A 15,872-nucleotide genomic window follows, 5' to 3' on the forward strand; every position below is an offset into this window, starting at 1 on the left:
TAAGGGGGGTAGGAAGAAGGATTTCAGTTTGTTGGACATGGCGGCGATCTCGGGGTCCTGCGCCTCGAACGATTTGACCAGACGGGTGAACCGGAGGACACCTAAGAGAGGAGGAGACACAGAGAGAGCTTCAGAACCCACAGACCGCCATGACGCTTAACCCTTCCCCCGCCAGAGACCGCCATGACGCTTAACCCTTCCCCCGCCAGAGACCGCCATGACGCTTAACCCTTCCCCCGCCAGAGACCGCCATGACGCTTAACCCTTCCCCCGCCACAGACCGCCATGACGCTTAACCCTTCCCCCGCCAGAGACCGCCATGACGCTTAACCCTTCCCCCGCCACAGACCGCCATGACGCCCTTCCCCCGCCACAGACCGCCATGACGCTTAACCCTTCCCCCGCCACAGACCGCCATGACGCTTAACCCTTCCCCCGCCAGAGACCGCCATGACGCTTACCCTTCCCCCGCCACAGACCGCCATGACGCCCTTCCCCCGCCACAGACCGCCATGACGCCCTTCCCCCGCCACAGACCGCCATGAGCTTAACCCTTCCCCCGCCACAGACCGCCATGACGCTTAACCCTTCCCCCCGCCACAGACCGCCATGACGCTTAACCCTTCCCCCGCCACAGACCGCCATGACGCCTTAAACCCTTTCCCGCCAGAGACCGCCATGACGCTTAACCCTTCCCCCTCCACAGACCGCCATGACGCTTAACCCTTCCCCCGCCACAGACCGCTTAACCCTTCCCCCGCCACAGACCGCCATGACGCTTAACCCTTCCCCCCGCCACAGACCGCCATGACGCTTAACCCTTCCCCCGCCACAAGACCGCCATGACGCTTAACCCTTCCCCCGCCACAGACCGCTTAACCCTTCCCCCGCCACAGACCGCCATGACGCTTAACCCTTCCCCCGCCACAGACCGCCATGACGCTTAACCCTTCCCCCGCCACAGACCGCCATGACGCTTAACCCTTCCCCCGCCACAGACCGCCATGACGCTTAACCCTTCCCCCGCCACAGACCGCCATGACGCTTAACCCTTCCCGCGTCCTAGCAACCCAGACCAGGGGCCATCCCGCGTCCTAGCAACCCAGACCAGGGGCCATCCCGCGTCCTAGCAACCCAGACCAGGGCCATCCCGCGTCCTAGCAACCCAGACCAGGGGCCATCCCGCGTCCTAGCAACCTAGAGCGGGGGGTCATCCCACGTCCTAGCAACCCAGAGCGGGGGCAATCCCGCGTCCTAGCAACCAAACAGCGGGGGGCAATCCCACGTCCTAGCAAACCAGGGCAGGGGACATCCCGCGTCCTAGCAACCCAGAGCGGGGGCAATCCCGCGTCCTAGCAACCCAGAGCGGGGGCAATCCGCGTCCTAGCAACCCAGAGCGGGGGCAATCCCGCGTCCTAGCAACCCAGAGCGGGGGCAATCCCGCGTCCTAGCAACCCAGAGCGGGGGCAATCCCGCGTCCTAGCAACCCAGAGCGGGGGCAATCCCGCGTCCTAGCAACCCAGAGCGGGGGCAATCGCGCGTCCTAGCAACCCAGACCAGGGGCCATCCCGCGTCCTAGCAACCCAGACCAGGGGCCATCCCGCGTCCTAGCAACCCAGAGGAGGGGCAATCCCGTGTCCTAGCAACCAAGAGGGGTCATCTGCATCCTAGAAACCTAGAGCAAGGGCTGTCCGCAGCATCCCACCAACCTACAGCAGGGGCTACCTGCATGTCAGTAACCAAGAGCAGGGGCTGCCTGCATCCTAGCAACCCAAAATAGGGGCCACAAGCATGCCTGCAACCCAGAATAGGGGCCACCTGCATGCCTGCAACCAAGGGCACCTGCATCCTAGAACAGGGACTGCATGTCAGCAACCCAGAGAAGGGGCCACCTGCGTCCTAGCAACCCAGAATAGGGACCATCTGCATAGCTGCAACCTAGGGACAACCATGAACAAGGGCTACCTGCGTCCTAGAAACCTAGAACAGGGGCACCTGCTTTGTAGCAACTTAAGGCAGGAGCCGCCTGCGTCCTAGCAACCCTGAGCTCCTCCTCCAGACTGATACTCACCCATCAAGGCATTGATATTTGTATAACGCCCCCCAAGAGCCAGCCCACTGCTTGCATCAGGACTGAGGGCTCTTGAGAGGAGTACTGAGGCAGGAAATGATGTACAGCCCCCTGTCAGCCCCTCCCACTATCCATAATCTACCTACATTGTATAGAGAAGCACAGAGACCCAGCGATGATGTCACCGAATCATCAGACATAATAGAGAGGAAATGTGATCTATGACCTCACCATGTGACACAATACAAGGATTAGGTTTGTAGCCCCTCCCCCCCCCTTCCATAGGTCAGCAGTCACTCACCCTCTCCATCCGGGTTGAAGCCGTAGTTCTGGAGGACTTCTTGCTGGATCTGGACGGCGGCCGGGAGCAGGAGCTGCAGCACTTTCCCCAGGTCATTCCCAGAGTTCTCTCTGGCCTCCTCCAATCGTGCGCTGCCTGTGGGGGACTGCAGAGCATCGAGCACCTCCCCCAACGCCTCTGAAAGAGAAGAAGTGTCACCCGGATGCGGAGAGAACGGCCCCAGACTGTGATAATGGAAGATAACAAGTACACTAAGGAGGGGCACCCGAGCAACTGAGATCCTCTATAACCCGATATGACCCCCCCGGAGAGCCTGCCCAGGGGTCACCCGAGTTCATAGTCATGTGACCTCAATGATTTGTATACCAAACCAAGCAGGTTTATTCAATGTCAGCACATTCTAGACCTAGAGACCTTGGTTGCTAGGACCCAGGCATCTCCTGCTCTAGGTTGCTAGGACGCAGGCATCTCCTGCTCTAGGTTGCTAGGATGCAGGCGGCCCTTGCTCTGACACCTAGTGTCCTTAGTAAGGATGAGCTCCGGCGTGATCGCACAGTACAGGTGCTGAGCCCGCCAGGAAGTCGGCAGTGCCGACTTCCTGGCGGGCTCTGCACGTGTACCGTGCGATCACCTACATATGCACAACCTAGGGGCAACCTAGCAAAAGGATCCTGCATCCTAGAAACCAAGTGGGGCACCTGCTTTGTATTATCGTAGAGCAGGGACCGCCTGTGTCATGGAAACCTAAAGCTGGGGTTTACCTGCATCTTGGCAACCTAACGGGGGCAAATTACAGCAGGAGCTACCCAGACAAGGTGACCGCCTGCTTCTTAGCAACCTAGAATAAGGGGCCTCCTGTATACCTTCCAACCTAGGGGGGCACCCCTGCTTTTCTTGCAACAAGGGAACCCCTGCATCCTAGCAACCCACAGCAGGGACCGCCTGCATCTTAGCAACCCGCAGCAGGGGACCGCCTGCATCCTAGCAACTCACAGCAGGGAGGGGCCGCCTGCATCCTAGCAACCCACAGCAGGGGCCGCCTGCATCCTAGCAACCCACAGCAGGGGCCGCCTGCATCCTAGCAACCCACAGCAGGGGCCGCCTGCATCCTAGCAACCCACAGCAGGGGCCGCCTGCATCCTAGCAACCCACAGCAGGGGCCGCCTGCATCCTAGCAACCCACAGCAGGGGCCACCTGCTTCCTAGCAACCCACAGCAGGGACCGCCTACGCTTTAGTAACCCAGTGCAAGTGCCAGTACATGTAAACACAGATGGGGGAGGGGATATACATTATATAATGGGAGCACTGTGTACAGTCCCAGCCTAGGAGAGGGGACACCGTCACCGGAAATGGTCTTATAGATGGGGGTCACTGACCTTTCACCTGCTCCAGGCTGAGGGTGACGGTCTGGGCGGGGGGAGCGGGTCTCTGCAGGCTGGACATGGCGGCCCCTCCTCCTCCTTCTTCTCTCTATAGATACAGCCAGCGGCTCCCCCTCACATCACCGAGCACAGCGCTCCAATCTCTATGGCCGCCCGCGCCGGTGAGAAGTACAGCGGAGAGCGCCCTCTAGTGGCCGGAGTGTGCAATTGCAGGCGAGTGTAACCACTTCCGGTGTACAGGTAAAAGCGGAAGTAGCTTGTCCGTACACAAAAATCTCCCCCCGCCCCCTTTTTTTTTTTAGAATATAACCGGTGGAATTGAGGAGCGCACTTTTCTCGTCCCTACAGTAAAACACCCCCCCCTCTCGTCTCAGGTATTTCGTCAGATTCGGCGACCGGTCATATTTCGTGACGTTCCGTCGCGGCCATCTTGGTACACCCCGGGTGTTTTGTAACGGAAGTGACGTTCCAGCCCCACAAACCATGGGTGTGTTCAGACGGATTTTGTCACGGAAGTGACGTTACGTCGCCGCCATCTTGCTACACCCCTCACCTCTATGATACGGTGAGAAGGCGGTGTAGTGTCAAATTCGGCTCCCTATCACATAATGCTCCGGAAGTGACGTTACGTCGCCGCCATCTTGCTACACCCCTCACCTCTATGATACGGTGAGAAGGCGGTGTAGTGTCAAATTCGGCTCCCTATCACAGAATGCTCCGGAAGTGACGTTACGTCGCCGCCATCTTGCTACACCGGCGGGGGTGTTGCTGACATCTTTGTACACCCCACTCTGAGTCTCGCACGACTGTTATCTATTCTTGACAACACAATGGGCGGCTCCTGCGTGACAGGAACCTTCTAGACAAATAGAAAAAGAGCTATTAACACAAAGAGCAAACGGCTTCCGGTCCGGGCACACACCTTCCCCGCCGTGCACCCCAGTCATGGCGACTCGAATTCTTCCATCACTAAAATAAATATAATTTGTTCTTTGATATTAATCATCCCCCGAGCATTGTATAGAAATGATGAAATATGTGTACCGTGTGTAAATAAAGATTGATTTCTCGGCGTATTGTGAAGAATGTTGGCAGATTCTTCATCTCCCGGTCATATGCAGATTAGTCTTCACACATTGGTTGGAAGAGAGGTGGGCGTGAAGTGTGGGCGTGGACTATGGTGGCGAAGAGCTGGAAGGGGGAGGTGACGTCACCTCTCTTCTGTGTTGCTAGGAAACAGGAGGACTAGGCCTACCTATATATATATGGAGGGGGAAGGGGAGTGTTATCAATAAAGCTGAGGAGTCCTGAATGTTCCTCCATCTGTTATCATATACATGAGGGGCCCCTTCTTTATTAAAGGGCCCCTTTCTTTAGTAACCGCTTCCATACCGGGCCTATTCCCACATTTCTCTCCTATGTGTAAAAATCATCATTTGTGTGCTAGAAAATCACTCGGAACCCCCCAAACATTATGGCCCGGATTCACAAAGCACTTACGCCGACGTATCTCGAGATACGCCGCGTAAGTGCAAATATGCACCGTCGTATCTGTGCGCCGTGCCCACAAAACTAAGATACGCCTAAAAACAGGCTTCATCCCGCCGACGTAACTTGCCTACGCCGGCGTAGAGTGGGCGCATATTTACGCTGGACGCATGTGGCGCTCCCATTGATTTTCTATTCACAAAGCACTTGCGGCGACGTATCTCCAGATACGCCGCGTAAGTGCAAATACGCGCCGTCGTATCTGTGCACGGTGCCCACAAAACTAAGATACGCCTAAAAACAGGCTTCATCCCGCCGACGTAACTTGCCTACGCCGACGTAACTTGCCTACGCCGGCGTAGAGTGGGCGCATATTTACGCTGGACGCATGTGGCGCTCCCATTGATTTTCTATTCACAAAGCACTTGCGCCGACGTATCTCCAGATACGCCGCGTAAGTGCAAATACGCGCCGTCGTATCTGTGCGCCGTGCCCACAAAACTAAGATACGCCTAAAAACAGGCTTCATCCCGCCGACGTAACTTGCCTACGCCGGCGTAGAGTGGGCGCATATTTACGCTGGACGCATGTGGCGCTCCCATTGATTTTCTATTCAAATATGCAAATGAGGGAGATACGCCGATTCACGATCTTACTTGCGCCCGGCGCAGGCTACGACTGGTGCACGTAAGTTGTACGTCCGGCGAAAAGTTAAGCCCCATAAAGGAGGTGTAACTCAGCAGCATCTATGCAAAGGGCTGCACCAGGGAACACAAGCCGGCATATTTTACGTAGTTTAGGTTGGACGTGAATATGACTAGGCGTAGGTTACGTTCACGCCGTAGGCAGTGATCCGGCGTATCTTAGGCAGCTGTTCCGACGTATTTGTGAGCATGCGCACTAGGATGCGCCCACGGGACGGCGCATGCGCAGTTGGCGATACGTATCTGCCTGGCGCTCGGCCCATCATTTGCATGGGGTCACGCCTCATTTGCATGGCTCACGCCCACTTCCACCTACGCCGGCTTACGCCTGAGAAACCCAGCGCAGATTTTGGAGGAAGTGCTTTGTGAATCCAGTGCTTGCCTCTCTGCGCTGCGTCGGCGTATATATGCGCCAGTGTCTGTGAATCCGGGCCTATATATATATATTTTAGCAGACGCCCTAGGCTCTAGGGAATAAAATGGCGGTCATTGCAGCTTTTTACATCCATCACACGGTATTCGCGCAGCAATTTTTTCAAACGCTTAATAAAAAAAACAGTTGAATAAATAAAAAAAATTTAAAACGGTGAAGTTACCCCAATTGTTTTGATGTAGGTGATGTTACGTCGAGTAAACAGATACCCAACATGTTACGCTTTAAAATTGCGCCGCGCTCGTGGAATTCCGCCAAACTTTGGTACTTACAAATCTCCATCGGCGACGCTTTAAATTGTGTTACAGGTTACCAGTTTACGGTTACAGAGGAGGTCTTGGGCTAGAATTATTGCTCTCGTTCTCGCGCACGCGGCGACACCTCACATGTGTGGTTTTAACCACTTGCTTACCGGGCACTTAAACCCCCCTCATGCCCAGACCAATTTTTAGCTTTCAGCGCCGCTGCACTTTGACAATTGCGCGGTCATACAATTGAGCGGTCATACAATTGCGCGGTCATACAACGCGACACCCAAATGACATTTTTATCATTTTTTTCACACAAATAGAGATTTCTTTTGGTGATATTTAATCACTGCTGGGGTTTAGCAAATAGGTCATTTTTCTCCTTCATTGGCATGCAGTAATGAGACGGCACTGATAGGCTGCACTAGTGGGCGCTGATAGGCACAGATAAGGCGGCACTTGTGGGGACAGATAAGGCGGCACTGATAGGGACAGATAAGGCGGCACTGGTAGGCACAGATAAGGCGGCACTGATGGGGACAGATAAGGCGGCACTGATGGGGACAGATAAGGCGGCACTGATAGGGACAGATAAGGCGGTACTGATGGGGACAGATAAGGCGGCACTGATGGGGACAGATAAGGCGGCACTGATGGGGACAGATAAGGCGGCACTGATAGGGACAGATAAGGCGGTACTGATGGGGACAGATAAGGCGGCGCTGATGGGGACAGATAAGGCGGCACTGATGGGGACAGATAAGGCGGCACTGATGGGGACAGATAAGGCGGCACTGATGGGGACAGATAAGGCGGCACTGATGGGGACAGATAAGGCGGTACTGATGGGGACAGATAAGGCGGCACTGATAGGGACAGATAAGGCGGCACTGGTAGGCACAGATAAGGCGGCACTGATGGGGACAGATAAGGCGGCACTGATGGGGACAGATAAGGCGGCACTGATGGGGACAGATAAGGCGGTACTGATGGGGACAGATAAGGCGGCACTGATGGGGACAGATAAGGCGGCACTGATAGGGACAGATAAGGCGGTACTGATGGGGACAGATAAGGCGGCACTGATGGGGACAGATAAGGCGGCACTGATTGGGACAGATAAGGCGGCACTGATGGGGACAGATAAGGCGGCACTGATGGGGACAGATAAGGCGGTACTGATGGGGACAGATAAGGCGGCACTGATGGGGACAGATAAGGCGGTACTGATGGGGACAGATAAGGCGGCACTGATGGGGACAGATAAGGCGGCACTGATGGGGACAGATAAGGCGGCACTGATGGGGACAGATAAGGCGGCACTGATGGGGACAGATAAGGCGGCACTGGTGGGGACAGATAAGGCGGCACTGATGGGGACAGATAAGGCGGCACTGATGGGGACAGATAAGGCGGCACTGATGCTCCTGACCCTCCTACTGGTTTTCCGTGAAATTTGACTGACCACACCCACTATTTGATGTGATTTGGAGGGTGTGTGTAGGGGGAGGGGTTTTGTGGGGCCGTGGTTAAGTTCCTGCACCTATTGTTTAAGAAAAAAAAAACATGGGTAGGTGCCACTGACAGGTGGCACACGTGGGCACATTAAAGCTGTTAGCAGCTCTCTTTGTGATCGGGACCGATGTCTTCCGCCTGCGATCGGCTATAAGTGCGAGGAGAAAAAATTGCTGATTACCGTCTCTGTTTACATCACATGATCAGCTGTCATTGGCTGACAGCTGATCACGTGGTAAGGGGTCGGGGCCGCCCCCTTTACTCCGATCTCTGATCCAGCGAGTCTCATAGATTCGCTGATCACAGAGCGCACCGCGCGTGCACCCTGCAGGGGGCGCACAGGCCGTTGGAGCAGGGGAGGACATCTATTGGCGGCCTCCCGGCAAAGTAGGTCGGCGCTGTCGCTGTTATCCGGCTGTAGCGCGGGTGTGAAGAGTTATGATGATATCAACGTTGGGGCACAATTCCTCTCAATGACACCAACAATGGGGTCCAATGACATCAATGATGGGGCACAATTCCTCCCGATGACACTAACAATGGGGTCCAATGACATCAATGATGGGGCACAATTCCTCCCGATGACACCAACAATGGGGTCCAATGATATCAACGTTGGGGCACAATCCTCTCGATGACACCAACAATGGGGCAAAACTCCTCCTACTGAGACCAACAACGGGGCACAATTTCACCCAAAGACACCAACAATGGGATCCAATGACATCAATGATGGGGCACAATTCCTCCCAATGACACTAACAATGGGGTCCAATGACATCAATGATGGGGCACAATTCTTCTCGAAGACACCAACAATCGGGTCCAATGATGGGGCACAATTCCTCTCAATGACACCAACAATGGGATCCAATGACATCAATGATGGGGCAAAATCCCTCTCAATGACACCGACAATGGGGTTCAATGACATCGATGATGGGGCACAATTCCTCCCAATGACACCAACAATGGGGTCCAATGACATCAATGATGGGGCACAATTCCTCCCGATGACACCAACAATGGGATCCAATGACATCAATGATGGGGCACAATTCCTCTCAATGACACCGACAATGGGGTCCAATGACATCAATGATGGGGCACAATTCCTCCCGAAGACACCAATGATAGGGCCCAATGATATCAACCTTGGGGCACAATTCCTGCCACTTACACCAATAATGTGGAGCAATTACTCTCACTGAAACCAATAATGGGGCATTGTTTTTTTACAGCTGATGTCGGGGTCCTCTTCCACTCCCACTGTCCACAGTCCGGCCCTCCTAAAGTCTGAAGAACAGGAAGCTGGTCCTCTGTTTAGAAAGTTTGGAGACCTCGAATTTAACAATGAAGTTCACTTCTAATAATCGGGTCCTCCATCAGTAGACGTTACCACTTCCGGCGTGCAAACATTTTCCTTTCCTCTTCCTGTTTGCTGCCCGGCCTCCATTATAAATTGTATGAATCGGGCACCCGGCACACAATGGTGAAGACAGATCTAATGAAAGCTCGCCCAACACATGCCAGGCAAAGATGGCAACTGGGCTGAATGGCCATTATTCTCTATAGCCTTCCAATGGAGGGAAGAGCACTGGAGACGATGGGCACTGGAGATGATGGGCACTGGAGATGATGGGCACTGGAGACGATGGGCACTGGAGATGATGGGCACTGGAGACGATGGGCACTGGAGATGATGGGCACTGGAGACGATGGGCACTGGAGATGATGGGCACTGGAGACGATGGGCACTGGAGACGATGGGCACTGGAGATGATGGGCACTGGAGACGATGGGCACTGGAGACGATGGGCACTGGAGATGATGGGCACTGGAGACGATGGGCACTGGAGATGATGGGCACTGGAGATGATGGGCACTGGAGACGATGGGCACTGGAGACGATGGGCACTGGAGACGATGGGCACTGAAGATGATGGGCACTGGAGATGATGGGCACTGGAGATGATGGGCACTGGAGACGATGGGCACTGGAGACGATGGGCACTGGAGATGATGGGCACTGGAGATGATGGGCACTGGAGACGATGGGCACTGGAGATGATGGGCACTGGAGACGATGGGCACTGGAGACGATGGGCACTGGAGACGATGGGCACTGGAGATGATGGGCACTGGAGACGATGGGCACTGGAGATGATGGGCACTGGAGATGATGGGCACTGAAGGGGCTCCGGGAAGTGAATAGGAGGATTCCTTGAGGAAGCAGCTACTAATCTGTGAGAATTATTTTATAGGAAAGTACCTTTACCCTTTGAGGACCAAGTCAACCTGATCTTTCAGTTTTGGATAGTTTCACCCCCCTACTGGTTTCTTCTTGTCTTTGGGCGATAGGTTGGCATGTACATGAACCCTGTCTTATTCCTCTCTCTATTTGATGATGTTGATAGCGTCCTCCCCCCCCCCCTTTTTTTAATGTCCTTTCATGTATGTTTGTTCCTATTGTCTTAGCCCATGTTGGGCACTAATAAAAAATGTATATTTGAAAAAAAGAAAAATGAGTTGGAGTTTATCCCGACGGAAAATCCGATCATGTGTACAAGGCATAAGAGAACTTTAAAAGTAGGTTTTTACTATCTCATCCTATATTGTAGATCGTTGTTTCTGTAACGTATGCAATATTGTACTTATTGTTTCTGCTATTTTGTAGTTTCACCTGGCTTGTTCTAATAAAACTGAGATCAAAGAAATATGGTATCTGAAGTTTATGGGACAGGAAGGTTTAGCTATATGTCCTTGAGACAGAACACCCCTATAATGCCTTGGTCATCATTGGGGTAGAAGACACCAGTGGGCGAGTCTCCACACCAGTGGGCGAGTCTCCACACCAGTGGGTGAGGCTCCACACCAATGGGCGAGTCACCACACCAGTGGGCGAGTCTCCACACCAGTGGGCGAGTCTCCACACTAGTGGGCGAGTCACCACACCAGTGGGCGAGTCTCCACACCAGTGGGCGAGTCTTCACACCAGTGGGCGATTCTCCACACCAATGGGCGAGTCTTCACACCAGTGGGCGAGTCACCACACCAGTGGGCGAGTCACCACACCAATGGGCGAGTCTCCACACCAATGGGTGAGTCTCCACACCAATGGGCGAGTCTCCACACCAGTGGGCGAGTCTCCACACCAGTGGGCGAGTCACCACACCAGTGGGCGAGTCTCCACACCAATGGGCGAGTCACCACACCAGTGGGTGAGTCACCACACCAGTGGGTGAGGCACCACACCAGTGGGTGATTCTCCACACCAATAGGCGAGGCACCACACCAATGGGCAGGTCACCACACCAGTGGGCGAGTCTCCACACCAATGGGCGGGTCACCACACCAATGGGCGAGTCACCACACCAATGGGCGAGTCTCCATACCAGTGGGCGAGTCTCCACACCAGTGGGCGAGTCTCCACACCAGTGGGCGAGTCACCACACCAATGGGCGAGTCTCCATACCAGTGGGCGAGTCTCCACACCAGTGGGCAAGTCTCCACACCAGTGGGCGAGTCTCCACACCAATGGGCGGGTCACCACACCAGTGGGCGAGTCTCCACACCAGTGGGCGAGTCTCCACACCAATGGGCGGGTCACCACACCAGTGGGCGAGTCTCCACACCAGTGGGCGAGTCTCCACACCAATGGGCGAGTCTCCACACCAGTGGGCGAGTCTCCACACCAGTGGGCGAGTCTCCACACCAATGGGCGGGTCACCACACCAGTGGGCGAGTCTCCACACCAGTGGGCGAGTCTCCACACCAATGGGCGAGTCTCCACACCAGTGGGCGAGTCTCCACACCAGTGGGCGAGTCACCACACCAACATACTATAATATCAGTTTTTAAATGACCTTATTTTACAAATATCATGACATGTTACCTGTTCCATTTTCTTCTTCAGCCGGTGATGTGTGACATCCAAGTCACCATTTCTTTCCCGTTCTGTACGACAAAATACTATCAACACGCCATTTCTAAGTGCCTTTCACTGGGCGAGTCTCCACACCAATGGGCGAGTCTCCACACCAATGGGCGAGTCTCCACACCAGTGGGCGAATCACCACACCAGTGGGCGAGTCACCACACCAACATACTATAATATCAGTTTTTAAATGACCTTATTTTACAAATATCTTGACATGTTACCTGTTCCATTTTCTTCTTCAGCCAGTGATGTGTGACATCCAAGTCACCATTTCTAAGTGCCTTTCACTGGGCGAGTCTCCACACCAATGGGCGAGTCTCCACACCAATGGGCGAGTCTCCACACCAATGGGCGAGTCTCCACACCAATGGGCGAGTCTCCACACCAATGGGCGAGTCTCCACACCAGTGGGCGAGTCTCCACACCAGTGGGCGAGTCTCCACACCAGTGGGCGAATCACCACACCAGTGGGCGAGTCTCCACACCAGTGGGCGAGGCTCCACACCAGTGGGCGATTCTCCACACCAATGGGCGAGTCTCCACACCAATGGGCGAGTCACCACACCAGTGGGCGAGGCACCACACCAGTGGGCGGAGTCACCACACCAACATACTATAATATCAGTTTTTAAATGACCTTATTTTACACATATCATGACATGTTACCTGTTCCATTTTCTTCTTCAGCCGGTGATGTGTGACATCCAAGTCACCATTTCTTTCCCGTTCTGTACGACAAAATACTATCAACACGCCATTTCTAAGTGCCTTTCACTTTATTTCAGCGCTCCTCCGCGTGTCACACAGGTGGCCGCGAGTCATCGTGCAAAGGCGCAGGAGGAGGGGAGAGTATAAAAGGGGAGGGGATTTTAGGGGGGGGTGTAATATCCATATATATTTATACAGTTATATCTCCATAAGCTCTCACTCTCCTCCTCTGACTCACACATATATGTACAAATACACGCACACGCTTATAGTTGTATATCTCATATATACATATACAGGCAGAGAAGCAGACTCCAGTCTTCTAGAGTGGTGCCCCCGAAATCGGGTCCATTGGTAAACGTATCATACAAAACGCACGGGGCGGGGGGAGACAACCATACAGGGTCACGTGAGCGTGGACACATACTCAAGCATAAGGGTGACACACATACGCACAGAGAGCTTGTCTGGTGGGCGGTCTTAAAGGGTCAGTCCCCCCAAAACTGATATGTTTTTCAACAACTCAATAAAAAATACTGGGATTTTTTTAGGTGCCAATAACCTCAATCACAACATCAGACTGGATTTTGGGGGTAAGTATTTCTTTAAGAGGGGACGTTTGGGGGGGTAAGTATTTCTTTAGGAGGGGAAGTTTGGGGGGGGTAAGTGTGCTAAGAGTGGTGATTTAGGGGGATTTGTGTTGGGATGAGGGATGGAGGGTAGAAGTTTTGTGTCAGGAGGGGGGACTTGGAGTGGGGGGCAGAAGATGTGTACCTGGAGGGGAAATTTTAGGGGTAGAGGATTTGTGCTAGGATGAGTGATTTTTTTCTTTTCTTTTTTGGGGGGGGGGGCATTTGTGATGGAGGGATTTAAGGGATGGGGGGGACAAAGATCTGTGCTGGGAAGTTTGGGGGGGGGGGGTAAGAATTTTTTTAGAAGGGGGAAGGGTAATGTGGTAAGAGTGGTGATTTAGGGGGGTTTGTGTTGGGAGGAGGGATGGAGGGTATAAGCTTTGTGTTAGAAGGGGAAACTTGGAGTGGGGGGGCAGAAGATGTGTACTTGGAGGGGAAATTTTAGGGGTAGAGGATTTGTGCTAGGATGAGTGATTTTTTTTATTTTCTTTGGGGGGGGGGGGGCATTTGTGATGGAGGGATTTGAGGGATGGGGGAAAGATCTGTCCTGGGAAGTTCGGGGGGGTAAGAATTTTTTTAGGAGGGGAAGTTTGGGGGGGGGGGGTAAGTGTGGTAAGAGTGGTGATTTAGGGGGATTTGTGTTGGGAGGAGGGATGGAGGGAAGATGATTTGTGTTAGGAAGGGGGACTTGGAGTGGGGGGGCAGAAGATGTGTACCTGGAGGCGAAATTTTAGGGGTAGAGGATTTCTGCTAGGGTGGGTGATGGGAGGGCATTTGTGATGAGGGATTTGGGGAATGGGGGGGGGGGAAGATCTGTGGTGGGTGGGGGGATCCCAGCGGGGGGGGGGTAAATTTGTACTGGGAGGAGGGGGGAATTTGTGCTTGGGGGTGCTCACTTTCTTTGGTAGGGGGGAACTTTGCTGATGCGTAATACTCATACATCTTGAGGGGGGGGGGGGGCGCAGTTTGGCATGTTTACAATGGGCTCTAGATGATCTTGTCCCGGCACTGCCATGGGGGAAATGCAAGGGCAAGGCTGCTGGTTTCCCTCAATAAAGATGGCGGCGGCAGCACCCGAGAGCTGATTGAAGAATGGGCTCGGGTGAGGACACCGCGGGCTCTTTGGACAGGTAAGTGCCATAATAGTAAAAGTCAGGATTTGTAGCTGCCGACTTGTTGTTTTTATTTATTTTTTCAAGGGGGGGGGCTGTGTATCTACCACTCTCTGTGCCATCATGGGGCCCCCAATTTCGGGGTAGCATGGGCTCAAGGACCAGCTGCAGGCCCCCCCATGCAGCTGGGGCCCCTGGGCAGTGCCCAGCTGTGCCCTCTCATTAGGACAGCCCTGAGGTGGACTACACTTTGGAGAGTGCAGAATCTGGTGCGGATCTGCATATAAACCAATCAGCTTCCAGGTTTTATTGTTAACAGAAGAAGCTGAAGTTAGAAGCCGATTGGCTCCCCACGCACAGCTGCACCAGATTTCCACTCTCCAGTTTTAGTAAATGTCTTCCAATGGCTCCACCATTCCAAGCGCTCTGTATCTTAAAGCTATATACACTGGTATTCAGGTCCATCCACTCCATACAGAATATATATATATCGTGGCGGTAATATACACAGATATACTCACAGATCAGATACACTGCGGAATTGATGTACAAATACATAGTAAGTATTCCCACCACCGGGCACATCCCTGGTATATACAAGAAACCAATACGGATACTCAAACATAAGGATTTTCTGTAGCCACAGGTTGCACGCACCATTATGTACAAGGGGGGGTCGAACGTTCGCGCTCGTGCACGCGCACTCAGCACGGAAGGAAAATCCGCAGACACTCGGGTATGTACAATGTATACACTTACATACAGATATCTACCTATCCACTCATTCCGTATTGAGACACACATGCCGAAAAAAAGGAGACGAAGGTGGTTGGCGTGACTTCATGTGCAAAGTAAAATATTCAATGGTGATAACCGGAACTTTGGAAGAGGAACATATTTTTTTTTTTTTTTTTTACGTAGTTGCTCGAGCCATTCACAAATTCTGCAATTTCTGTGCCCTGGAAAGAACCGAGGTGCGATAGCTTGGCCTTGAGGTTCTCTAAACCGGTTGTAGGAACTGCACTTAGCATGTTGTATTCAAAGCCGTCCAAACAACATGATGCCTATGACTTCTCCAGCAGTGGCTGTGATAAAATTCGGCTCGATATAAAGCCAGCCCTTACAGCAGGGGAGGGCTGGGCCAAGGGGCAGGGTGGCAATTGCCTCCCAGGCCGCTCAAACTTATGTTCAAAACGGCCGGCAGCCGCTGCCCACTACCATTTTTTTTTATTCTGCTCTAGGAAGTCGGGCCGGGGGCACGGCCACAGTGGCTGACCCTCACTGTTGCATTCCGGGAGTTGTAGTCCACGCTCAAGCTCCCGGTGGGTGGAAATCA

At 53.5% G+C, this 15,872-nt stretch overlaps 1 protein-coding gene and 1 non-coding gene across 2 annotated transcripts; both read right to left on the reverse strand.

Annotated features, from left to right (window-relative positions):
- On the reverse strand, positions 1-4,188 carry C8H12orf57 (chromosome 8 C12orf57 homolog; the record flags this gene model as incomplete). Its single annotated transcript, XM_040322092.1, is given in 3 exon segments — positions 1-101; positions 2,373-2,549; positions 3,751-4,188. Coding segments are annotated over 3 exon segments (345 nt in total), but the record flags the coding sequence as incomplete, so codon positions are not given.
- A 401-nt stretch (positions 4,189-4,589) lies between these two features.
- Positions 4,590-4,647, reverse strand: LOC120912615. The gene has a single exon (XR_005743145.1). It is a non-coding gene; the product is annotated as a U7 small nuclear RNA (small nuclear RNA).
- Positions 4,648-15,872: the final 11,225 nt, after the last annotated feature.

This window comes from Rana temporaria, chromosome 8 (assembly GCF_905171775.1).
Source record: "Rana temporaria chromosome 8, aRanTem1.1, whole genome shotgun sequence".
NCBI classification, from domain to species: domain Eukaryota; kingdom Metazoa; phylum Chordata; class Amphibia; order Anura; family Ranidae; genus Rana; species Rana temporaria.